Source organism: Desmodus rotundus, chromosome 11 (assembly GCF_022682495.2).
Source record: "Desmodus rotundus isolate HL8 chromosome 11, HLdesRot8A.1, whole genome shotgun sequence".
NCBI lineage: Eukaryota > Metazoa > Chordata > Mammalia > Chiroptera > Phyllostomidae > Desmodus > Desmodus rotundus.
In genome coordinates this window covers 13,596,381-13,622,081 of record NC_071397.1, presented here as the reverse complement: position 1 = coordinate 13,622,081, position 25,701 = coordinate 13,596,381, and the positions used below count along the sequence as shown (strand labels likewise).

General features: G+C 37.6%; 2 protein-coding genes across 6 annotated transcripts in view; one reads left to right on the top strand and one right to left on the bottom strand.

Annotated features, from left to right (window-relative positions):
- Nucleotides 1-6,591, bottom strand: part of MMUT (methylmalonyl-CoA mutase) — a 32,276-nt gene extending 25,685 nt beyond the window's left edge. The window contains exons 1-3 of one of the 2 annotated variants that reach the window (XM_024557723.3): nt 6,448-6,591; nt 2,981-3,406; nt 1,588-1,955 (exon numbers count right to left, since the gene is read on the bottom strand). In XM_024557723.3, the coding sequence (XP_024413491.2) occupies nt 1,588-1,955; nt 2,981-3,365 (753 nt within the window). In that variant the 5' untranslated portion in view covers nt 3,366-3,406; nt 6,448-6,591. The remainder of the gene's footprint in view (nt 1-1,587; nt 1,956-2,980; nt 3,407-6,447) is intronic. The other variant, XM_024557724.4, reaches the window with a different exon arrangement.
- Nucleotides 6,592-6,677: 86 nt separating this feature from the next.
- On the top strand, nt 6,678-21,267 carry CENPQ (centromere protein Q). 4 transcript variants are annotated; one of them, XM_045193054.2, is made up of 10 exons: nt 6,678-6,774; nt 7,041-7,140; nt 8,152-8,294; nt 9,287-9,341; nt 10,367-10,493; nt 11,084-11,152; nt 13,942-14,071; nt 18,897-19,016; nt 19,155-19,232; nt 20,313-21,267. In XM_045193054.2, exons 3-10 carry the CDS (start codon nt 8,193-8,195, stop codon nt 20,442-20,444), a joined length of 813 nt encoding a protein of 270 aa, XP_045048989.2. In that variant the 5' UTR covers nt 6,678-6,774; nt 7,041-7,140; nt 8,152-8,192; the 3' UTR covers nt 20,445-21,267. The 4 variants fall into 4 exon arrangements, with proteins under 4 accessions (XP_045048989.2, XP_045048990.2, XP_024413701.2 ...); XM_045193055.2 differs by lacking the exon at nt 7,041-7,140 and having other exon boundaries at nt 6,698-6,774; XM_024557933.3 differs by lacking the exons at nt 6,678-6,774; nt 7,041-7,140 and adding an exon at nt 7,162-7,453.
- The last annotated feature ends 4,434 nt before the right edge of the window (nt 21,268-25,701 follow it).

Genomic DNA, 25,701 nt, shown 5'->3' with positions numbered 1-25,701 from the left:
ATGGTCACACAACAGTGTGAATGTTCTTAATGCCACTGACTACACACTTAGAAAATCTAAGATGGTAAATATTATGTTATGCATATTTTGCCACAACTAAAAAGTGAAAGTTTGCAGTTTACAAAGGACTCTAAGTAACATTATTTGATCGATATCTGAAACTGGCACTTTTATCACTTATATGGAGGACTATATAAAGCAATTTTGAACCTGTAGATGACTTTAGGATCTTGTACAAAGTGAAATGTCCAAGTATGTGACAGCACGGACTGCTACATCCTCCACTCTCCCGTAACACCAAAACCATAAACCCAGTGTGCCAATGGAAAGGACGACATTTCCAATCTTCTCTCACTACTGGGTGTGTCCACTGAGGTACACAAGTAGAAGTTTGGTTTCTTCCTTCTGGTACCACCTTTTATCAAAGGAGTGGGGTCCCCCTCTTCACATAAACACACCTGGCCTACCTAGTTCCTTAACCACGAGCTGGCACACTAACAATAAAGGAAAAGCCAGATGAAAGGAGCCTGGAACCCCGATGCCTATGGTGGTTCCTGATAGCCCACCTCACAACTTCTTTCCCAGCAAAGAGAACTGCCTCCCACTTACTTTCAGCTCTGCTATCTGTATCCTGCGTTTGTCATATGCTGCTAAATGCCATCCTCCTGGCCATACATTCTTAAAATAGAAAAGGGTGATAGAAATGTACATTTCTATTCAATACATTTCATGTGGGCAGATGGAATCTATGAAAAAATAAAACAAAGTGTAAAAGCTAAATATCAAAAGAGGAGAGGATGCAATGCTTGCAAGAGTTCTGCGAGAACAGCAATTGTAAGAGGTGAGAAAGATCAAGGCGTGATGGTAGAGGAGAGATTTGCCCTTTGCTGTGAAACAATGGTCCAACTTTAAGACTGGTAAGGAGAGGGGAGCATTGCCAAGAGGAAGCAGTGTGAATGATGGGGCAAATATGCATGAACTACTCAGAGGAAATGAAGAAACGGGGTTTCCTGTGAAGGACTGCCGTTAATATAAGGACACTACGAGACCCTTCTTTTCCCACCATTCTGACTGGGAAAGATGAACCTAATTCGGGGTGAAATACTAGGAACCTCATTGTGGTTGCAGATTTAAGTGATATCTTCTAATCCAATTTTTAACAGAAATAAAGCTTATATTCTGGTCCCTCTCAGTCTGACACTAGTGCCTATTCACAGCCAAATCTGAGCTCTGGAGGAAAATGCAGAAGTGTAAATTATGAGCCCTCTGGGATTATAACAATTATCAGAGAACAAAAATTTTAACAATAAAGAAAATACAGTAAATGTCTAGTGTCCAGATTCCTACAGGTACTGAGAGGCCATGTAATTAGTACATTAAAGATAAAAAAAAAAAAAAAAAGAGAGAGAGAGAGAGAGAAACCCCTAACAACACACATACACAAAACAAAACAAAAACCAACCCACACCTGACTTAATGCTACAACTATTACTCAGACTCAGTTACCGAATTCAAATTAGGTTATGGTATCTTATACAAATCCCTACAAAGAACTACTGCAAAGCCTACAACAGCCACAAAGGATACCTTTGCTGTGTACTGGAAGATGTCAGCAATAATTTTCATGGATGGTTGTGGAGGGAAAATATACGTATTTCTGACCATAAACTCCTTTAGTATATCATTTTGGATTGTGCCAGTAAGTTTCTCTTTAGGTACACCTTGCTCTTCTCCGGTTACTATAAAATTTGCAAGGACTGGAATAACTGCTCCATTCATGGTCATGGAAACCGACATTTTTTCTAAAGGAATTCCATCAAAAAGAATGTTGGTGTCTTCCACAGTGTCAATCGCAACTCCAGCCATTCCAACGTCACCACGAACTCGAGGGTTGTCTGAATCATAGCCACGATGTGTTGCCAGATCAAAGGCAACTGATAATCCCTGTTGACCAGCTACATATATAAAGAAAAAAAATAATGTAGGATTAAAGAGTGTGGGGTATAAAATAAACTGATTTGCCTATCTCTACTGTTGATTAATTTCATCATAGTATACTTCTATGAATTGTTATGCTCATAAATGACAAAAAATTTAAATAGATATTTTATTTCCTGAGGTAGTCAGTTGTTTCCCATGTGCTAAAATGTACAAATTGAAGTTTCAGACCTCACTATATGAATGAAACAAAAAAAAATTTTTAAGAAAAAAAAAAAAAGAATGAAAGAAACAAAAGATCTCACTTATCCATGTCCATCTGAGGATTTGTTTTCTTAACAATTTTTTATAGAAATAGTTTTAAGATTCATGTAAAGATCTGGCTGTTTATATAGTTAACAATATTTAGTATTTGTGTGTTCACTTATTTTTGCTCTTTTATTTAATATGGTCATTATAGGGTGTCTTGACTATTCAAATTTTCTGGGAAAATTATGTGAAAAACAAAAATATTCTACACTAAAACTAAGTTCTGTCCTCCATGGCCAATACAAATATCAAGTTTATCATACAAACGATATGATTTTATTGTAGATCAGAAAGAAGAAATAGTCAATACGATTTTCAGAGAATTAATGCCGGATAGCACTGAATATGTTTGTACCACATTATTATTTCTTTATTGTTTCTTTGGGCATCACTTAAACCATTTTCTCCTCCAACTCCTAATGTTTATTAAAAGCTTTTCAAAGGCAAAGCCAATGTCTCTTGTCTTCTTACAACTTCACTTCACCAAATTACCTTTACACGATGTGCATACAACCGTTGTTTACTTTCAAGAATTTAGTATTTTGTTCCGGCTCACCTATCTTTTGACCATGGAAGTTGAAAACCATTCATTTTTTCAGAGTTATATTCTAAACTACAAAATTATAAAATGACTATTACTTTAAAAGATTAACCAGCCTCCCCTCAAAAAAAAAACCAAGATTAGAAAGTATATGTTTGATCATAAATATTATATCTCACATTAAAATCTCACCCTTAATATTGTCCTTATAGAACTTATTGCTCTCTTCCACAGTACTAAAGCCAGCATACTGGCGGATGGTCCAGGGCCTAAAAGTGTACATGGTGGGATATGGTCCACGTGTGAATGGCTTCATTCCTGGAAGCTCTTCAGGTAAGTCCTTGGTGTCCCTGCTGGAATATAAGGGCTTTACAGAGATCCCTTCTGGGGTGCGCCATATTAGCTCTTCTGGATTTTTGCCTTTCAGCTGCTTTTTAGCCAGGGAAGCCCATTCTGGGTGAAGCGGTTGTTGCTGGTGCAGAAGTCGCCGACATAAAAGCCAGGAGCCGGATGAGTCTTTTAGTTGCTTCAGGTGATGTGGTGAAAGCGAAAAAAGTCGAGTCTTAGCCCTCAACATGATGGAGCGTGGAAAATACCCAACAGAAACAAAAAACCGACCTAGGAAAAAAGCACAGTATGTATTTATTTACAGGAGAGGCAAAATGGGAGCATTTGGAGAAAGAAAAGGAAGAGGGTATATTAGTATTATTTCATCTCTTCTCCTTTTCTCCTTTTCTGTTGGCTGCTGGATAAAAATACGGTAAGGAAGACAAACAGGCACGTCAAGCCCTCGCTGACTTGCTTACCTCTCACACTCATCTCTGCCTTTGTCCTCTACACTTTCTGTGTTCAATAAATACTGGATTACCTGCAGTCCCCTTCATATCCCAAAGTTCTCTGAGTTGTTCTTGCTCTTCCACCTGCCTACAATGTTCTTCTTCGGCTAATTCAGCTAAGGCTTCATCTCAAACATGCGGGATTTTCTATGCACCCAGTACTACTCTAAGAACTTTATACGTACAGTAGCAACTTGAATTTTCACAAGACCAAGAGATAGCTACTAATGTTATCCCATTTACAGACAAGGAAACTGAGACACAAAAGAGTCACCATTTGAACCTAGGCAGTCCCATTTCAATGTCCTTGAATTTAAGTCACAGCCTCTCTCTGAATCCACAAGCTGGGCTAAATGGCCTCTTTGGTAATCTAAAGAACTCTGCATCCCTATTTATACATCTGTCATCTCCCATATGACAAGGTATTAGAACACAATTTTTTATCTTTATATAAAATACATTTATTTATGTGATAAATTTGATATTCATATAAAATCATATATACATCTCTATATACAGGAGTGGGCAAAAATAGGTTTATAGTGGTAAGTACAAAAATAGATTATTCTTTATTATATTTATTAGTTATTGTGTTATTTTCCATACGAACTGGAAACCTACTTTTTCCCACTCTTGTATGTATATGTATATATCTCTTCTCTGCTAGTCCATACGCTGCTCTGACATTGTCTATATATATTCCCTATAACTAGCACACAGTCTTACACTAGGTGTCTGAGTCCCTCTAAGTCCAATTTCATCATTTTACACATGTACAAATTAAAGTCCAGAAAAATAAAGAAATAAAATAGCTTGATCAAAATTCCACACAGCAAAGCAGTATACTGTTCACCTGAACTACTACTTGTTAGAACTTAGCATTTTAAGAGATTTTGAGATGTAAATTTTATTAACATAGTCATCATGCCATATTGCTTTATAGCGGGTAAGTCAACAAGTAATGTGAACTTAAATTTCTGTTTTCCATACCATTTCTTACCTATCGATTTAGTAAAACTTAAAAGAAAATAAGAATACTCAACTTTTGTTAGAGGGTTGCGAAACAAAAGGCATAAACCACTGGTTGGAGTATTCACTGCTTTAACTACTTTGGAAAAACAGTTGCCAATATGTACAGGAAGTGTCAGAGATGATTATGCCATTCCACTGAGGAACATCACTCCTGGGAAAGTTACTACATGAGATACACGTTCCCTGTAGTTTTACTTGTAATAAAACTTAGAAACATCATCGGCAATGTAGAATGAATAAGTAAATTATAGCATAGCTATTAAAATGTATTTTAAAAATCGGCAAAACTGATCTTCGATATTAGAAGCCAGGAGAATACGTATGGTGGCTAGTACAAAAGGGAGCAAGAGAGGAGCTTCGGGGTGGTCACGATCTGAATGCTGATTACACGGATGCACTCAGTTTCTGGAAACTAGTCATGTTGTATAATTATTGTCTGTGTACTTACATGTAAGTATATTATACATAAGTCAAAATTTTAAATATGTTATACAGTTCGTTTAAAAAGGAGATGGGCTAAAAAAATACTAAGTGAGAGAATCAGGATAAAAAGTTGTCAATACCATATGTTCAACTGGGTAGAAAATGCATAGAATAAAGTCTAATAGAAATACAATAAAAACAATTCCCACTATTTTTTAAAAGCTATTATGCTTTTTATTCTATTAAATACATGGGGTCCTTGTCATCCATCTTCTTGCAAGCCATATACTACAAGTTCTAGCTTCAAAGGCAAGCAAGAAAAATAATTAAGTTATAACTGAACCAGTAGGGTAGTAATGACATAAAAGATAATTTGAAAACTGTCTGAGACCAGATTGTAGACAGGGAATATCATTCTTATTTCACACAAAATATTCATGGGGCTTTCCTAAACCTGGACAAATGACTGGGAAAAGCCCTACCTAAGTGAACTCATGAAAATCCCACAGCAAATTGGTACAGGCTGGAAATAGACATCGTTTTTACATAAGAACACAGCTATTGCTGATAGTAACAGAATTAAATTTTCTCATAAGATCCATCAAGAAAGACTTCAAACATTTAAAGAACCAACATGTAAAAGCAAGTAACTTTCAAGTTTTGGCTGTTCTCATGTAGGTCCACATTAATACTTCAAGAACTAGCCACCTCTAATGTTCAGCCAACTTGGGTTGGAGATAACATACAACCTACAACAATAGCATGCAAATTAAGTTAAATGTTAAAATAAATAAATCATTAAACATATTGGGAGAAAATCATCAAGTGATCTAAAACTTTACACACATACACTATCCACGGTTCCAGCTTCTGAGAGAGACTACTCTCTTTCTAAATAGAACTGAGAACAAGCTAGTAACTTAACAATTTTGTGTTAGTTTAGACTTGTCTTTCTTATTCCACCTCTCACCGTTACCTCCACCTGTATATGAAAAGCCACTCTGAGTACCGCCACCTCTTACCAAAAAAACCTCACGGTAACATGTGGAACCAACGCACCCTTCTAGAATCGTACAAGGGATCTCTGCCCAGAAGAACCTCAGGGTGCTTGGGTGGCCAGGAAAAATGGCGACATGGACCCCAGGCGTTAAAAACACCTTTCACGAAAGTGAGAGGTCGGTGGAGAATCTAACCCAAGGATAAGGGAGAGGAGAGAGGGGTCCCTTCACAGTAGGAAGGTAAAGAAGGAGAAAGGTGGGAGAGTGGAAAGAACAGAGGCTTAGAGGACAAGGGTAAGGGGCAGAGGAGCCAGAAGAAAGAAGGGATTTTTAAAGGATGACGTGCCCCAAGGCACACAACCCTACTCACCGCCCTGCCAGTCTCGGACTTCACCTTTGACAGAGCGCCCCCGACCCTCCGCGTCCCCGGCGCCGCGAAGCAGAGGGGGGCGGTGCAGCGAGCAGGTGCAGGAGCCAACCGGAGTCGGGGGCGTAGTCGACAACGCCCTCCTTCCAGCCAATCTCACCGCGCTCTCGTGGGCGCGCTCCTGATGACGTCAGAGTGGTGCAGTGCCGCCAGCCTTACTGCAGGCGTTTCCGGCTTCTACAAGTTCACTTCCGGGTCTCGTGGGCTTTCGATTGTTTGGGCGCGAATTGCGCTGAGCGCGGCTTCCCCGGGGTTCGGGGGGAGGCGTTGGTGAGTAGTGAAAGCGCTTACCCTGCTCGTGGGTCCAGGTTGGGGAACGAGTGTCGTGACCAACACATTTGTGGCGAGCTCCGCGTTTTGCATTTGAGAAGCGTGAGATGACTTTTGCAAAGGGAGGGAAATCCGAATTGGTCTGCCCTGCGCGCCAACGGATGACTTAATTGGACTCTCTAGGTGGCCGTGAAGCCAGGCAGGTTCCCCTCACCTTTCCCTGAGTCTTCCTCACCCTCGTCCTCCTTCCTTCATCTCTCCCGCAGCCAGTCGTGGGACCCAGTGCAGCCTTAGAGATTGGTGTCTTTGGCCTTGAGGTTACTGCGGGCGGCGGCGGCGCCCTCCAGTGGCGTCACCCGTCGAGAGGTAAACATTACTTGTGTTTGGCTGCGTGTCGTGCTCACCTCTTCTGCCCACACAGAGGCTTAGGTGGAGACACTTGGTTTCCACGAGTTCCAGCTGGTGAGGAAACAGGACAACCTAGGAGCCTCCCGGTTTCCTACGCGGTGGAAAAAAAGAATTCTTTTTGCAGTGCGAAGTCTGTCCGCGAACTACCCTTCCAGTTGTTTTCTGTCCGGTGCTCTCGTGCGCGGTGAAAGTCTCGCTGGACTTTTCCGGTCCTGCCATCAGGCTTTTGCTGTTTTCTCTCCAATACTTCATTCTCCTTCCTTCAGGCTCGGTATTTAAAACGTAATGCAAATAATTTTTCTCTGAATACTGTATATTGACTCGCGCCATTCTGAGTCATTCACTGATTTGTATAACATATGTGCCATTATATATAATTGTACATAATAATTGTTTTTATGTCTGTCTGTGTCCACTACCACTAGGCTATGGTTTCCTGTGGATCTAAAATTTCTATTCTTTTTTGTATAAAGTATGTCCCAGATATTGTTCTAGGCATTTTATGTATTGTATACAAAATTTTACACATGAATTTTATGCATGAATTTGTGACTGTCGTTTTAAAAGGTATCTCCTGTTTTTGGCATAAGTTGAATGATAAGTCCATTAGGCTTAAAACAAGGAGACCTGAGTAATATCTGTGAGATAATAGATATCAAAATTATTTGTGACCTAAGTAAGACAATTCAACACTTTGTGTATTCATTTTCTTGCATGTAAACATGGAGATAATGTAATTGTATGGGGGAGTTAGAGATGCAAAAGAATTTTTAAACGATTTTTAAAAGCCATACAAATGGAAAATTTCTAGGAATGAAATTGAATTAGATATCCTTACTTTAATAAGAACCAATGTTATTGTTTTTAAAATATGCTTAAAAGGCCAATTTGGAACATTTATAGGTAGTCTTTTGAACAGAATACTGTGCAAATATTAAGCATTTTTCTATGTCCTTTTCATCTTTACAGATTTTTTGAAGCACTCTTACAATTGTTCCATTTAGATCAAGATGTCTAGCAAAGCACACACTTCCAAGAAAAGGTCTCAACAGTTAAAAAGAAATCCCAAAAGAAAAACTAGTGGTGAGGAAGTGGCGTTATCAAAGAAAGAGGTAATGAAAATACCCAGCTCATCATCCAGAACTCTTTTTTTTTTTAAGATTTTTAAAATTTATTTATTTATTTATTTTAGAGAGGGAGGAGGGAGAGAGAGAGGGAGAGAAACATCAGTGTGTGTGTGTCGGTTGCCTCTCGCATGCCCCCAACCAGGGACCTGGCCCGCAACCAAGGCATGCGCCCCAGTTGTGAATCAAATGGGCAGCCTTTCAGTCTGCAGGATGATGCCCAACCCATTGAGCCACACCAGTCAGGGCTCATCCAGAACTCTATTAGAAATATCATTCATTCTCTGCAAAGGAGTATCTGAGGACTAAAGGTTACTTTTACTGCAAGTTATAGTAATTCTTATTGTTTTGTGGGAGCTGATAGAGCATAATTGGTAAAAATTCTCAGATAAAAATTATTTACTTCCATTCTGAAGGTATTGATCCAAGACTTCTCTGATGAGGAGTGGATCCTAGGGCATTGCTAAGGTCTTTAAATGAGAGACTGGGAATAGAGTGTACTAAATCTATGACATTCATATGTTAAAAAACAAGGGAATTTGGCAGTTGGTGGAGAATTCTATTGTTACCGAGAAAAATTAGTTTAGTGGGAATTAGCTTTTTCCTACCGTGATTTTACCCATCTCTTCTAAAAGAAAGCCTCTATTTGTTTTGCAGGTGAAGTATGTAACACTATTTCACTGGTAAAATGAGTAATAATTTCTTTAAGACATTGTTTGATACGATTTGAAATTCTATTATACATTATCACCATTGTCCAGAAATTGCTTCAGTATATTTTTAGCTGAGTATATATTTATTTTGTACTTGTACTGTGACAAGTACAACCTTTTTCTGTAGACGTGGCAATATACTTTTTTTCTACCTAACCAGAAGTTATATGAATTTCCTTCAATATACATGACCACTCTATTACCAAAGTAATGGCTTTTTATTTGATGTTTAATTCTCTCTGTGTATGTGCACGTTTTTCCCTCTAGGTTAGAAACTCAGTGAAAAAAAATAAAAGTCATCCAAAGCGTCTGCCTTCTGAAGGTATTTCTCTTCTGTATCTTATTTAGACTCTTTCTCAAGCTACCTATATTCATGAAAAAGTTATCAGCATCTTGTTTATGAGTTCTGCAAAAGATGGTAATAAATAGCAATATTCTCATTTTGCAAGACTATGTTTTACTGGTTAGTCAGTTATTTTGGTCAACTGAAATTTTATTTACCGTACATAGAAAAATACTCTGTAGGGTTATAAAATTGATAGGAACTAGGAAAAAAGTATATCATAACCCAAATTATTACTGATCTGTGATATATAGAAACACATCCCGATTTCTTTTCAAGACAAATATGCTTCTGCCATCACTGTATAGATTAATTTGGAACAACTATCTAATTTTATTCACAGTAAATTATTTTGAAGTATTCACTTTACTTAAATTTCACCTTTTCCTAGAAGAATTCCCTACCTTTTTTCATCCAAGACCACATTACATCATCTGGTTTTATATTTCCAGAGAGCACAGTACTTTTGCTTTTATAATGCTTTGCATCTTATAATTATTTAATCTCCCTTCTCTCCAAAATAAGTCTTCCCGTGAGCCGATAGTATAATTCCTCTGTTTATCCCTTGTAAGTAGAACAATTAACAGTCTACTAAACACTGACTGTCTGGTTTGGTTAATCTCTTTTGTTCTGGTTGCCATCCAGCATTTAGTAGAATAGTTTTCTAGTCTTAACAAACTCTTTAATTAAGGCCATTTCTGAGACGCATACTCTTATGTTGACTCCTAATTGTAGCTTGGTTCTTCATTTAAAATTATCTTGGGTTTGTATCTGTAGTATCAGTTAATATTATTTTAGTTAAGATAATAGTAGATAGCACATTCATATTCAATACCTGGCATTTACGGCTGTGCAATAAAAAGGAAATTAAACAATTTATATAGCTCTATAATATTTTGGTCCTCATAATTCCATTAGCTTTTTTAGATAAATTTATACTTTAATCACTTTTTAAGTAGAAACATGCAGCCTTCTAGATTGACCAGAGTCTCTTCTTTCACCAGAAACAGGACAATCAGAGCAAACTAGTCTAAAACAGGTAAAGATAGCACTCAGCAGGAGAAAAACCTGGCAACCTCTTTCAGAGACTAGCAGAAAGCATTTGCAAACTGTGATAGAGACAGTAATAATGTGAGTATGACATTTTTCCACTTAACGTTTGATTTCTACTTACATATTCTATAGACAGTCTTTTAAATGTTATCTATTTTATGGTGATAGGGGATTTTTGTCTTGCAGAGGAAGATATATTTATTTTCTTTCAATGGCATTAACCTTAGTAAAAAAGTCTTTGTTAATTTCAGAAACTCAGAATTCCATCAGGGAAATAAAAATGAAGACTGTGTGGCCCGACCTGTTAACTTTAACATGTTCTATCAATAGGAGCCACTTCAAGAAGAAGTTGAGTTTAAATTGACCCTTTATATGGAACTTACCGTGTGCCAGAGCAGATACAATACAAAGGAAATCAGGATTCTGCCATCAAGGAGCTGAAATACATCAGAAGAGTCAGACATACAAATCAAATACAACATATTATATGATTTTAAAAACTTTGATTATACCTCTGCTTAAAATTTATATAGAAGGAAAAGTGATTAATTCAACCTGGCTAGGAAGGAAAGGCACTTGAAAGAAATCAGAGAGAAAAACTAAACAGATTTTATTAGTTGTGTTACAAACTAACATTTATTCAGTCCTTTTTTTTTTTTCTTTTCTAGAGCAATTTTGAGCAAGAAAAGTAGAGAAAATGAACAAATACAATATCATCTCAACTGCCTGAAGAAAAGGTAATATAACTATGCAGTAGGAAATGATTAAAACATATTTAGTAAAAATCTGATCGGTCTGTGTGTTTCCAGAACAGACATCTGTAGAATATAAAAGTTTTTCATTTGGAGTTTTTGTTGTTTTAAAAAGAGGAACAATTTGGGAATGTATATTCTCTCCTAAACTGCTGCTATCTGCAAGTCTGAGTTCTTTAAGAGAATTTTTAATGAAGAATCTGAAAATGACAAAATGCTTCCATAATTCACATTTCTGTTTGGGATTTGAAAAACATTTTGTCAACTTGAACTCCCTTCAGTTTCGTTTTGAGCAATTTGAAGTTAAGAGTTCACCACTCTTATTTATCCTATAGAATATTTGTACTATTGCTGTGTTTTTCCTTAACTTTATATCATATACTTTATTTGCACAAGCAGCAAGAGTCTCTTTCCAGATTATTACTGTTCTTCATCTTGTGGCAAGTTACAAATGGAGGTTTCTTTTCATATATTTTTAAAACGTCACACCAGCCCTCACCAGTGTGGCTCTCAGTTGAATGGGGATCATCCCACAATCAGTTCCCGGTCAGGGCACATGCCTGGGTTGCGGGCTGGTCCCCAGTTGGGGCATGTGGGAGAGGCAGCCAATCAGTGTCGATGTTTCTCTCCTTCTCTTTCTTCCTCCCCCTCTCTCTAAAAATAAATAAAATCTTAAAAAAAATTTTTTTTTCACAGTAGTAGCTTTTGTTCTAATTTAATAATAATTCAAACAAAACCATTGCACTCTTTGCTACTTATATATTCCTCTGTTTTGCTTTTTATTAACTGTGCTTTTAGTAGTGTGCTTTTTTGAAACCTGAAAACAATAGCCATTTAAAGTAACAATAAAACTTTTTTTAAAAAGTCACACCACTATCAATGATTTTCAGCAACTATGGTTTTCTAGTATTTTGTACATTTTCACAGAAGAATGTTCTCTGTCTTAGTTACTGGTGTGCCTGGAAATGTTTGTGATCTAGTACTTTATTCTTGGGAAGACTAAACACAAATTCTGCTTACTTGAATTGTAATCTCTGAAGGATAGCAGCAAAGTAAAGGGTGGGATTGGGTGGGTATGGGCGGGAGTTCATGCAGAGAGGTAGAAGACTAAAGAAAGACTGCTGGAAGCAAGCCTGTAAATGGCTTATAGGAATGACAGCCTAATATTGAAGAAGGAATGCACTAAAAAAGCTAATAAGTAAGATAATATATAATAAAGGTATAGCTATTTATAGTCCTTTTCATACAGGACAAATAATCATGTTTGGTGTGTAAATGAGAATATAAATCAGTACATAGTAGCTGCTGTCCGCTGTAATCACCCTGGGTCATCAGAAAAGATTAAATTCTCTCCAACGTATAGGCTGTCTCTTCATCATGTAGCAACCATGGAGACATACGGTTCAAAGACTGCCTGTTTTCTCTTCATTTCTGCTTTCACATCTCACTCTCCATTCCCAGAATAACAATACTCAAATACTTCCCCTTTTACTAATACAGCCGTGTGTACAGCCGTAGCAAATTGATTTTAATTGGTTAGCGCTTACAGTTTCTAGAGGAACAGCTTTGGGAAAGTTGTCTATAAAAACAGTATTATACATGGTGATTAGGTGTTGGTGCTATAGCAGGGTTGGTTTTCATGTTATACCTTTAGTTTTACTAGATCTTAAAAGAATCCTGGAAATCTGACCCCTCTTTAGAACACTTGCAACAGTGGATAACCCTTCCACAGAATTGACTTAATAAACTTTTAGAAAAAACTGGTCATCGTTGGAAACTTTATTTTAGTTAAATCAAAAGCTTCTCTCTCTTGGGAAGATTTATGCAGACAGGTTTTTATGCTTAAATGTGATGTCCTAATGATGATTTTCAGAAAACTGAAGTCCATCCTAACACCTTAATGAAAATTACGATTGGTGGGGTTTATGCTGCCTACTGTTTTTTTACAAAAATTAATAATTTGAATAAGATCCAGGAAGATGTCTCGGATTCCAGTGTTCAAATTAGGTAACAGAACAAAGCACCCCAAAGTGCTTCTATTAGGTAGAAGCAAATCTAAAATCATGGAATCTGTTATGGAATTCAAGAGTTAAATTGTGGAAAGTATATTATTACTAGAAGTGAGGGTAGTGATACATCCCTTTCTATTGATGCTCTAATCAACCCAATTCAAAGGAGGATTTTTTAACTTTAGTATTGAATACTATTCATGTTGATAGTACTTCAGAACAAAGCACTTTAATCTTAGTGTTTTATTTGCCTTAAAGTGTATGGGGCCCGGTTTTCTTTAATGTCATCAAATTAGATTAATTAATGAAGTCCTGGTCACATTCTCTAAAACAACTGAGATTTGGAATACAGGCTCTTAGTTAAGACTTAGAGTAGTGCTCATCTCTTACCCAATAACTCACAATAGGTGGTAGGCTTATAAGCTGAAATAGTCTAGGAAACATGTAGCAAACACAAGGAAATTTTTATTCTGAAACATGTAATTGTTAAATGTGTAAAATAGGACATTTTCCTTTATGAAGCAGCCTGAGTGCTCCCGTGACGTGAAGTAAATCTTAATGAAATGAAAGGTTAAATGATGATTTATTTGTCAGGTCTTTTTTGGGGAGACTTCCTGCTAAGGTCAGCCACTGTTAATAAAAGATTATAGCCCTTGGCAATATGCAGGCAAAAAAAGTGACAACAGTATTTCAAAACAAAATAAAAATAATACTAATGGTACTCAAAGTGTAAACTAATAATTATGTTTTTATTCTATCCCTAAGATTGCTTCAACTGTGTAAAACCCTAAAAGTCCCTTCCCAAAAGCTGAAAGATTTAACTAATGTGTCAAGTCTACTAAAAATGGAAAAGGTGCATCACAGAGCTAATGAGGAAGGTCTGGCATCATTGCAGGTATGAGATTTGAACAGTTGGATGACATTAATATGTTTTTTTTTCAATTTCAGCTTTCTTTTTTCAGATTTTATTTATTTTTTAGAGAGAGGGAAGGGAGAGAGGTAGAGAGCGGGAGAAACATGCATGTGTGAGAGAAACATCAGTTGATTGCCTCTTGCACTCCCCCACCTGGGGAACAAACCTGCCACCTAGGCATGTGCCCTGACCGGGAATCAAACCCCTAACTTTTTGCTTTGCAGGACAGTGCTCAACCAACTGAGCCATGCCAGTCCAGGCCTAATTTCAGCTTTATTGAGGAATAATTGACAAATAAAATTATAAGATATTTAAAATGTGCATCATGATGATTTTATATATGTATGGGTTGTATGTGAAAGGATTCCCCCATCTAGTTAATCAACACATCCATTATCTCACGTATATTTGGGGGAGAGATGTGGATAAACTTGTTTAAGTTCTACTCTTAGTAGATTTCAGTTACACAATATGACGTTACCAGTTATAATCACCATGTATTCCATTAGATCATTAGACCTTACGATCTTACACCTAAAAGCTTATACCCTTTTAACATCCCTTCCCTATTTCCTTTACCAACCCTTCCCGCAGCCTTTGGCAATCACTCTCCTACAGTTTCTATGTGTGATTTTTTTTTTAATTTAATCTTTATTATATATTTTTTTACATTACCTTTTTGTCCCCTTATACCCCCCTCCTCCCAGCAGTCACCACACTGTTGTCCGTGTCCATGAGTCCTTTTTCGTTTTTGCTCAATTCCTCCACCCCCTAACCTTCCCCCCTCAACTAGCTGTCATCCTGCTCTTCATCTATGAATGTCCCCATTTTCCTTGTTCAGTTCATTAGACTCCACATACGAGTGAAATCATATGGTATTTCTCTTTCTGTGACTGGCGTATTTCACTTAGCATAATGTTCTCCAGGTCCATCCATTCTCTCGCAAAGGGTAAACTTCTTTATAGCTGAGTAGTATTCCGTTGTGTAAATGTTCCATAGTTGTTTTACCCACTCATCTACTGAGAGACACTGGGCTGCTTCCATATCTTGGCAGTTGTAAATAACACTACAATGAACATAGAGGTGCTTATGTTCTTTCAAATTAGTGTTTTGGGTTCCTTCAGATATATTCCCAGAAGTGGGATTGCTGGGTCAAAGGCAGATTCATTTTTAATTTTTTGAGGTATCTCTATACTGCTTTTCACAGTGACTGTACCAGTTTGCATTCCCACCACTACTGCAAAAGGGTTCCCCTTTCCCCACATGCTCACCAGCACTTGTTATTTGTCAATTTATTGATGATGGCCATTCTGACAAGTGTGAGACAATATCTCATTGTAGTTTTAATTTGCGTTTCTCTGATAATTAGTGACATTGAGCATCTTTTCACGTCTCTTGGCCATCTGTATGTCCTCTTTGAAGACGTGTCTATTCAGGTCCTTCGCTCATTTTTTAATTGGGTTGTTTGTTTTTTGGTGTTGAGTTTTGTAAATTTTTGATATTAACCCCTTATCAGATGTATCAGCAAATATGTTCTCCCATTCTCTGGGTTGTCTTTTTTTTGTTGTTGATGGTTTCCTTTGCTGTGCAAAAACTTTTTCATTTCATAGTCCCATTTGTTTATTTTCTCTTTTGTTTCCCTTGCCTGAGGAGATACATCCGATAAAAATTACAACAAGCAATGTCCCAGATTTTACTGCCTGTGTTTTATTCTAGGATTTTTATGCTTTCGGGTCTAACATTTAAGGTTATTTTAAAAGGTCTTAAAGTATGATAATGGTAAATGTTACCATTAATGGTTAGTATTTCCATAAATCACTTGAAAATTATCAGAGATAGTAAATGATAATGTGATTTTTGTAATAGTAGGAGGCATTTGTTTTACAGCTAAAATTAGACCTCCATATGCCAAAAGCATAAATATAATTAAATGGAAAAAATCTTTTTTCCTATACCCAACAGTTAAGACGCCAAACGTGTGACTTTTCCATACCAAGCAGTCCTCCAATTCTCTGCAGACACTAGCTGGGCGCCCTACATTTTAATTCAGTTCTGGCACTGTCCAGCGGTAGCACTGACCCCACTTAGGCTTAAGGGCTGAGTCCCATAAGACTGCCCTCCCACTTCAGATCCCAGGTCCCAGTTGCATGTCCAAGCCTCCTGTACTTCTCACAAACCAAGTATATGAATCGGGGGTTCCTGTGACCCCCTTCTTAGGTTCAACAACTTGCTAAAACAGCTCATAGAACTTAAGAAAGCACTCTACTTACTATTACCAGTTTATTATAAAGGACTCAACTCAGGAACAGCCAAAAGGAAGGGGTGCGGAGTTTCCATGCCTCTTCCAGCCCATTATGCTCCCAGTACCTTGATGTGATCACCAGCCTGGAAGCTCCCTGAGCCACACTGTTGAGAGTTTTCATGCAAGCTTCATCATGTTGGCATGTTAATTGTTAACTGAATCTCCAGCCCTCTTCCCCTACTCAGAGATCAAGGAGTAGGGCTGAAAGTCACAATTCCCTAATCACAGGCTGGTTGTCCCAACAACCAACCTGTGATTAGGGAATTGTGACTTTCAATTTTTGGAACAACCAGCCTTCGTCCTCTGTGAGTCATTCATTATCATAAATTCAGGTAAGGTTGAAAAGGACTTAGGAATAACAAAAGATGCTCCTCTCACTCCAATCACTCAGAAAATTGCAAGGGTTTTGGAAGCTCTGTGCCAAGAACCAGGACAAAAAAACAAATGCTATATAACTAAATATGCTCTTATTCCTGCTCCCATTACTTAGGAAGTTACAAAGGTCTTAGAAGCTCTGTGCCAAGAACCAGGGACGAGACCAAATGTATATTTCTTCTATCACAGCGGTTTGTGGATGCTCTATAGTCACTACTCAATGGAAGAATGTTGGCATTGTGAACATAAGAGCTCTTCATTAGCATAAGAGGGTGTCTGAATTAGGAGTTTGTAGAATTGTATTATTTAGTTTTCTCCTATGTGCATTACTTAGAACCACTACTTTTTTCTGCTGCGGCCTAGAGTTACTGTTGGTTGGTGTTGACTTTCCAAAACGTGGAAACAACTCACACAGACATGGGGAATACGTGCAATCTCCACACAGGTGGGCCCCCGCAGGGAATCGATTTTTTTTTCCTTGTCAACATTATAACAGAATGAAGCTGAATGTAAAAACACTATTCGAGGACCAGCTGTACTAAAAAATGAAGTTACAGAATTCAGGAAAGAATTAGAAATAAGAGAAAAAGCCTTTCGGATATGCAGACTAAATTAGAAGTACTAAAGCAAAGAAACACAACAGGTAATTCTTGCAATAAATAGAAGGTAAAATGAGAAAATTTTAAGAATCAAAAAGAAACATTGGCTTTTAAAGGTTTCTAGAAAAAAGTGGCAGATACAGACGTTTGGCAAAGAAGATGCAACATGGGTATGGTAGGAATACCCAAAGAAAATAAAGCAATGGAACAAAATTAACTTTTAAAAATTTTTAATGAAAAATTTTAGTCTTTATTATTAATTCTTCACTCAGTGCTCTTATTCATTCCTTTCTATCTGAGTTGAATGGAGGACCCCAGATGACAGTCTAAATCTGAACTCCTGGAATGTGGCCATACTTGGAAAGGGAATCTCCCAGATGTGATTAAGTTCACGATCTCAAGGTGAGATCATCTTGGTTATCTTGGGCGAGACCTAAATACAGTAACAAGTGTCCTTCAGGAGAGTGAAGTGTCCTTATAAGAGACTCCGACGTGAAGGAAAAGGCCACGTGCAAACGTGCTGAAATCGGAGTGATGCAGTGACAAGGAGCGCTGGCAGCCTCAGAAGCTGGGAGAGGCAAGCAGGGAATCTCCCCTAGAGCCTTCAGAGGGAGCACCACCCTGCTCACGCCTTGATTTGAGACATCTGCCCTCCAGGACTGTGAGGGAATAAACTTCTGTTTTAAGCCACCAGGTTTGTTGTGATTTGTTATAGCAGACATGGAAACTAACACATGTGGTTTACATCATAGTTGTATTTGGCAGTGGTCTCTTAATCCAACAACCAATTCATAGGAAATTAGGACTGAGGAGCAAGTGAAAGTGGTACTTTGGAAGATAGTTTGGCACAAAACTAAACATTTTGCCGTGTGAACCGGGGGCATACTGCATACGGATCTTAGCAGCAACATCATTCATAGTTGCCAACATTTAGGGAAAGAACAAGATGTCCTTCAGTAGGCGAATGGATAAATAAACTGTGGCACATCTAAACAACGGAATATTATTCAGCATTAAAAAGAAAGGTGCTTTTAAGCCCTGAAAAGCCATGGAGTTAAGTGAAATAAGCCAGTCTGAGAAGGCTATGTCTGTGGGATTGCAGCTGTATGACGTTCTGGACAAGGCAAAACTTGGAGACATTAAAAGGGTCAGTGGTTGTCGGGTGTGCGACGGGGTAAAGATGAACGGGCAGAACACAGAGTACTTTTAGGCCATCGGTCTGTGGGCAGTGCTGGATTTACACGGGTCTTCCCGGCTCTGACGCTGGCAGCTTTGGTAAGTTTCTGAGGAAACGTTCTTGTACGTGGGCTGTATCTTTGTGCTCCAGGGAATTGTTTCCTTGTAATACATTATTACCTTGGCAAATTAGTTTCCAGGAAGTATGTTTTTTAAAGAAAAAAATATATTTACCAGTTTCTTCTAGCAGTGTTTTAATATATAAGATGTTTAAAAATATGTATATTAATATCTCTTTTCATTTCATTTAATAAAATATCTTATTTGAAACATTAACTTTCTCTTTCTGACTCAGGAAGAAATAGATAAAATAGTAGAGACCACAGAGTCAGTGACTGGAAATATTCAGAGCCTGAAGAACAAAATTCAAGTTCTGACAAGTGAGGTGGAAGAAGAGGAGGAGAGGTTAAAACAGGTAACTGTGTAACAGTGTATTGCTAGACCCTGGGTGTGATGTTTAATGCTTACATTTTACCAACACAACTTTTACGTGTAAGGAGCTGAGAGGAGTTAGTCCTTTGAAATAATCTATAGCTTTCTTTTTCTACTTTAGGTGTCTCACATAGGTAGTAACAGGGCACTCTCCCTTCCAGAACTTTCTCAGAAGAGTCTCAAAGCACCCATACTTCAGGTAAGTACCGATTTACTGTATTGACTGTATCACTAGTTATGAATTGGATATTTAAAAGCATTATATATCCTGTTTTTTTTTAAAAAAAACATGGAATTCATGACAAATACTCAATTATTTCTCATTTCACACTAAAGTTTGAGCATCTTTCTTTGCCAGTTTATGTAGATGTATCTCGTTCTTGTCAATAGCTGTATAGAATTCCATTGTATGGATGTACCAAATAGAATTTGTGAATTACTGATGGAATTAAATAAGTTTTGCAACTACAGATAATGCTGAGTATACTCGTACATCTATTTTTACACATTTGTGTGGTCATATAACTATAGGATAGACTTCTGGCAGTAAGTTCTGACAGTTACTTTTGTTTATGTTTCTAACAGTAGCATATAATGCTTCATAAAATAGTATTAAGTCTTATTTGTAATAGATTATACACACTGGTAACTTGTCTTTCTTCGAAGGACCCTAGTAGATATTATAGTGTAAATGTTTATAGCGGTAGGAAGTTTTTACGTTTTCTCAAAAAATAGTTTGAAATTTCCCTGTCTATAACTCACTTAGGATATAAGTAGCAGAAATGGGCAGAGCGAAACAGAATAATACAGATTTGGAAGAAAAGCAGCAGTGAGTTAATAGTTATTGAAGTTGAGTGATAGGTACATGAGATTTATTATATCATTCTCTAAATAACATATATTTGATAATTTTCATAATAAGATTAAAAACCAATTGTATGGGTGAAGGTGGCTAAAAGGCACAAACCTTTGACTTACTCATCTTCCATTTGTAAGATAAATAAGTCATAGGGATGTAACATACAGTATGGTAATTAGTTAATAACAACATTGTATTTTTGAAAGTTGCTAAAAGAGTAAATCTTAAAAGATACATCATCATGTAAAAATATTTTAACTATGTAGGGTAATGGAGGTTAACTAGATTTATTGTGGTGCATTTCACAATATATACAAATATTGAATCATTATGTAATATCCCTAAAACTAACATAATGTTATATGTTGATTATGTCTCAATAAAAAAATTTTTTTAACTAATCATGGATTGTACCCACAGAAAGAAATTTTGGCACAAATTCCCAACCAGAATGCTGTTCTGAAGGACTTGGATGTTCTCCATAATTCATCTCAAACGAAGAACATGTTCACTTTCATCGAAGAAGCCTATAAGAGACTGGATGCCTCTTAAAGAATGCTTTTTAGATTATTTCCACATTGAGTTAATGTTTAAAATTTGTAAAACTGTTGACTATGATGATATTTCAGAGGCTAAGGCTTCTTCAGGATTTATTATTTCCTAATACAGAGTTTAAAATTAGCCTCTTAGATCTACCACTAGCATCTAATGTAGCCCTGAGAACTGTTTCTAGTAGTCGCCAAGTCTAGGGACTCATTTATGTTGCTGTATTTCAGTTATTTACCTGAAACCCTACAAGAACAGTGACAATCTACTGATTTATAATAGCCAGATAGAGCTCGTTTATTGATTAGTGCAGAGGAAATTTGATGCTGCGGCTTAATATACGTAAAGTGTTACAGTACCTAGTTCATAAAACGCTGTTTGCTGTCATCATTATTCTTCAGCCGATGACTTGCATCTTCTGTCTGGTTGTCTGGAAGTTGAGAAATCCCCAAATGCCTTTACATTTTTACATAATTCTCTAGACTTTGTGGTGTAATTAAGATTTGCCAAGTGTCTTTAACTTTGGAGGTAGCAGGAACATTTTATTTCTTAGGTTGGTTTAGTGAATAAATGCTGAACACTTATTATCCCCTGTCATCAAAGTCATACTTTTATTTTATAAAATTATTCAAAAGAAACATTTATTCCCTTAAAACAAAAACCAAACCAAGAAAACTTCCTAAGCCTTTCCTCAATGTGATATGTATATACATGTGAATAAATGATCACTAAAATATATCAAAAATCATTTCTAACCAACTGCCATATATTACCTGGATTGCTTTTATCTATTTGTAAAATAAAATAACTGTAATCATTTCCCATCTGACCTAGAATTGTTTGTCAGTTAATTCAGGTGGTGCCACAATTCTGTTAAGGTCCCCCAGGCAGAGACCACCGGGAGCACAGCTTCCATTAAGCAAACTTATTGAAGTGAGGGAGACCACACGCCATAGGAAACCCTGGGCCGCTCAGTGAAAGGGTCAAAAGCAGTTTCCTCTTCGGAAGTAATGGTCAGAGAGGACATTAATGGATTTTAGAGCAAAAGAAAGTCTTCAGCATAGGGAACCTGTACTGTAGCACTGGACTGCCACGTTAAGTTGAAGCAACAAAAAGATTTTACAGCCCTGGGTGGTGTGGCTCAGTGGATTGAGCGCTGGCTTGCGAACCAAAGATCATGGGTTTGATTCCCATCAGGGCACTTGCCTGGGTTGTGGGCCAGGTCCCCAGCAGTGGGGTGTGAGTGGCAACCACACATTGACATTTCTGTTCCCTTCTGTCTAAAAATAAATTAATTTTTTTAAAAAAGATTTTATAAAATCTTAAAACTTAAAAATCTTTACTTGGAAACTGACAGCTTCGTGGTTTTAAAGTGACTACTGGAGCCCCAACCCTCATGCATCAATCATGACATCTATAATAGCTCTTTGGGGGGGGAGGGGAGGCGCATTAAAAAGTCTGCCGGTTCTCCCGGAACGGCTGTTTGACAGGTTATTGGACACCAGCTAGAATGTTTACTTACCGTTGCTGCTGAGTGACAGTTCTTCATGCGCCAACTGGTCATGCTACTCCTCGCTTTGAACAGTACACGATCTTTGAGATCTGCAGGATCTCCTGGCAGATAGCAGGCAACTCCAAACACACACAGCATTTTCTCCGAAGGCTGCACTTTGGTGCACTGTGTATGAGTAATTTATTGAACAGTTAATTGCAGACCCAAGTAAAATTAAAATTCTGCACACAGTCCCAGTAATTCAAACGACCACCTTCCTATGTGGCATCCACACCCATCTGACTTGTCACGGGCACGCTCCATGCCAACGACGACACAGCCCTCCGGTGAGGAGAGGGTAAGCGCCAGTGCCAGAGACTTCACATTCTAAAACTACTCTGGAGTGGAAGAGAGTGCAAGAATGGAGCACCTGATAAACAGCATTTCAAATAAACTGCAGGAAAACATTATCCAGTAAATGGTCTTGAGAAAACTGCTAACCACACCGGAGATGGGGTCAGAGGGCCAGTAGTTAATATTCCCCCTTTAGGCCAAAACAGATTCCACATAAAGTTAAATATAAAAATACAAACTTAAGTTATCAGTAACAGATTAAATACGACTAGTCAATTCTCGAAGATATATAAATGGCCAATAAGTATTTGAAAGATGTTCAACTTTACAATAATCACTTACATGCAAAATAAAATGTGTTCACCTATCCGGCTGAAAAATGCTAGAAGGGAAGGTTGCTGGGCATACAGGAGAATGGGTCCGCAATAATGCTGCTGGAGGAAGGAAGGTAAGCTGGTGGTGCCCTGTGTGTGCGGAGGAGCTCTGGGAGAGGCAGCCTGAACATGTGGCAGAACCTTAGTGTACTGTCAGTCGTTTAAAATTCTTACTTTCCGGAGTCCTGCAGAAATTCAGAATTCCAGAGAAGACTAGTAATGAGTAATGGGGAAATCTCTCTGGTCAGCAAATTGTTACCGCACTCGAAAGAAGCAAGCTAACTATTCAAGAGAAATAATTTACACTAACTTCAGGCACATAAAAATCTACTCTGGATTAAACATATCTTCACCAATGTAGCCTCATATAAAATTATTTGAAAAGTTTTGTGTTGATTCTGATTGTACATTTTATTAAATATTCTTGGCAATTAAAAAAATAAAAATCTTATTTTATCTGAGCCCTCCCATTTCCCCCAAATCTCAGATGGGCATGTTTTACAAACAGGTTTTGTTTAAATATGACGTGCGCTGGAACCTACAATTAAAGGATTTACTTTCTTCTGTTTGGTTGGATAGAATTTCCTGGCATTCTCTATTTACCAAAACTCAAAGCAGGTGCACCTGTCAAAATTAGTATTTGAATCATGCAGGTGGCTTAGTTTCCAAACATAAGTCTTCTAAATCCTCTCATGTTTCATTCATTGTCAAGAAATATTCAGCTTTGAGGAAGAAAGGGGGAAGAAAAAGAAAGCAAGCAAAAGCAGAGAAATATAAATTTCCCATTTAGACTTCATCATGTCAAAAGTGACTGGGCCTTTTTTATGTTATAACTAGCTTTCCTTGTTAAGAGTTGCCACTGAATGTAGGCCTTCGCTACTAAACCACCGGAGAAATGCTTTCTGTTGGCTTCAGTGTTTTGCTCTCATTAAAGTCCCTCTGCTGTTATCAAGGCTAAGAAATTATGAGATATGGCAGCAGCCATATCTAAAGATTGGTTATAGTTATCAAACTTGGACAAAGAGGAAGGGGGGATGTTTTCCAAATTCAAGAAAACTACTACAGGCTACTTTTAAAAAATAAAGTTGTTCACTGTTCATAGTTTTGATCTTGTTTTTCCTAGATAAGTCCCTTTAACATTTCATATAATAAAGGCTCCTTTAACTTGACCTTATCTGGGAAGCACTTTATCTGCCCTTCCATTCTAAAATGACAACAAACTCACAACTATCAACAACTGAACCTAAAAAACAAAAACAAAGCTAAGCAAACAACTAGAACAGGAACAGAAGCACAGAAATGGGGATCACATGGAGGATTTTCAGCGGGGGGGTGGGAGGGGGAGAGAGGGGGGAAAGGTACAGGGAATAAGTAGCAAATGGTAGATAGAAAATAGACAAGGGGAGGGTAAGAACAGTATGGGAAATGGAGAAGCCAAAGAACTTACATGTATGACCCATGGACATGAACTAAAGTGGGGAGAATGAGGGTGGGAGGTAGTGTGCAGGGTGGAAGGGAATAAAGGGAGGGAAATGGGACAACTGTAACAGCATAATAAACAAAATATATTTTTAAAAAAGAGTTGCTATACCTTGCACCCTTTGTCCCTGAAAAACAGAGGCATTGCACTGGGTGCCTCTGCATTGGGAGCCCCTTGGCCACATTGGAAGGGGCTGCTCTGACCATTTTCCAGGACCAGGAGGGCAGTGGGCTTTGAGGGTCATCCGGGGCAAAAAAAAAAAACCTGTTCATATTAGAAACAAATGTATCTTAGCCAATTTCACCGTTTCATACCCCCAAGGAAGTCCTTAAACTGAATGTGGTTTTCAAATGGAACAATAGAACTATATAACAGCAACAATGATAAAAATGCCTGACATTTATTGATGTGTGCCGTATGCCAGGCACCATGCCCATGTTTAATCCTAGTAACAACCTCATGGGGATTAAACCCCATGGCAGTAACTATTGTTTTTTATTATTTTTTTAATCCTCATCAGGGGATATGTTTATTGATCTGAAAGAGAGAGGAAGAGAGAGAGAAACATTGATGTGAGAGGAAAACATCCATCAGTTGCCTCCTATACGCTCCCCAACCGGGAGTCAAACACACAACCTCGGTATGAGCCCCGACGGGAATCAAACCCACAACCTTCTGGTGTACAGGGCGATGTTCCAACCAGCTGAGCTTCCCAGCCAGGGCCCCACACTATTTCACCATCTTGCAGATGAAGAATCTGAGACATTGTCTCAATATAACTGTCTCAATATCCTCAAATAATAAGTGATAGAACTGGGAGGTGAAAAGATGTTGTAGTTGACTTCTTAGGAATTTGCTGGTAAGCTACAAATACAAGGGGCTCCTGGAGCTGATGAGTAAATCCTATTAGAACGATATACAAATCCATCTATTTTTCTAGGTATAATGGTAATACATACTATGTATTTGTTCACTTGGGTTCATAGAAGAAAATCTCTTTAAGTTTATTTTGTTGTAGTAACCTCCTTCTTCCCTACCCCCCAACTTCTTTTTCCTTTAAACCTCAGAATTAAAAGTTCAGTTTAGCTTAATGGAGATATTTCACATTTAATTATCTTCAACTAATGTAGTTTTCCTGGAAAAGTAATATGCTTTGCCTTATTGGTTACTTTTCTTAAGGGCAAAAAGCAACTATTTTAATTAGCTCAGATGTTTTACAGACAGCAAAGAACTTCAAAAAAAAAAGAATAGAAGATGCACCTGGGAAGACAATGTAGCCTAAACCTGGGAAGACATTTGTAAGTCTCTCTGAGTCCATAAATAACTAGACTCCTACATTTAAGGTTTTCTGGTATGGTACTTCATATCCAAAACAGATTCTGTTCTACGAATAACTGCTTCTGTTCACTTTTCAAATCAATTTTCCTCAAATAATATTTACAAAAGACTGGATTTATTTAGGTCCTTAGGATGTGCCACAGGTATATGTTGCCCTCAGTAACATCTTTTTTAAAAAGCTGTCAATATACCAAAATCAAAAACATTCTTATTTTGACATCTAGT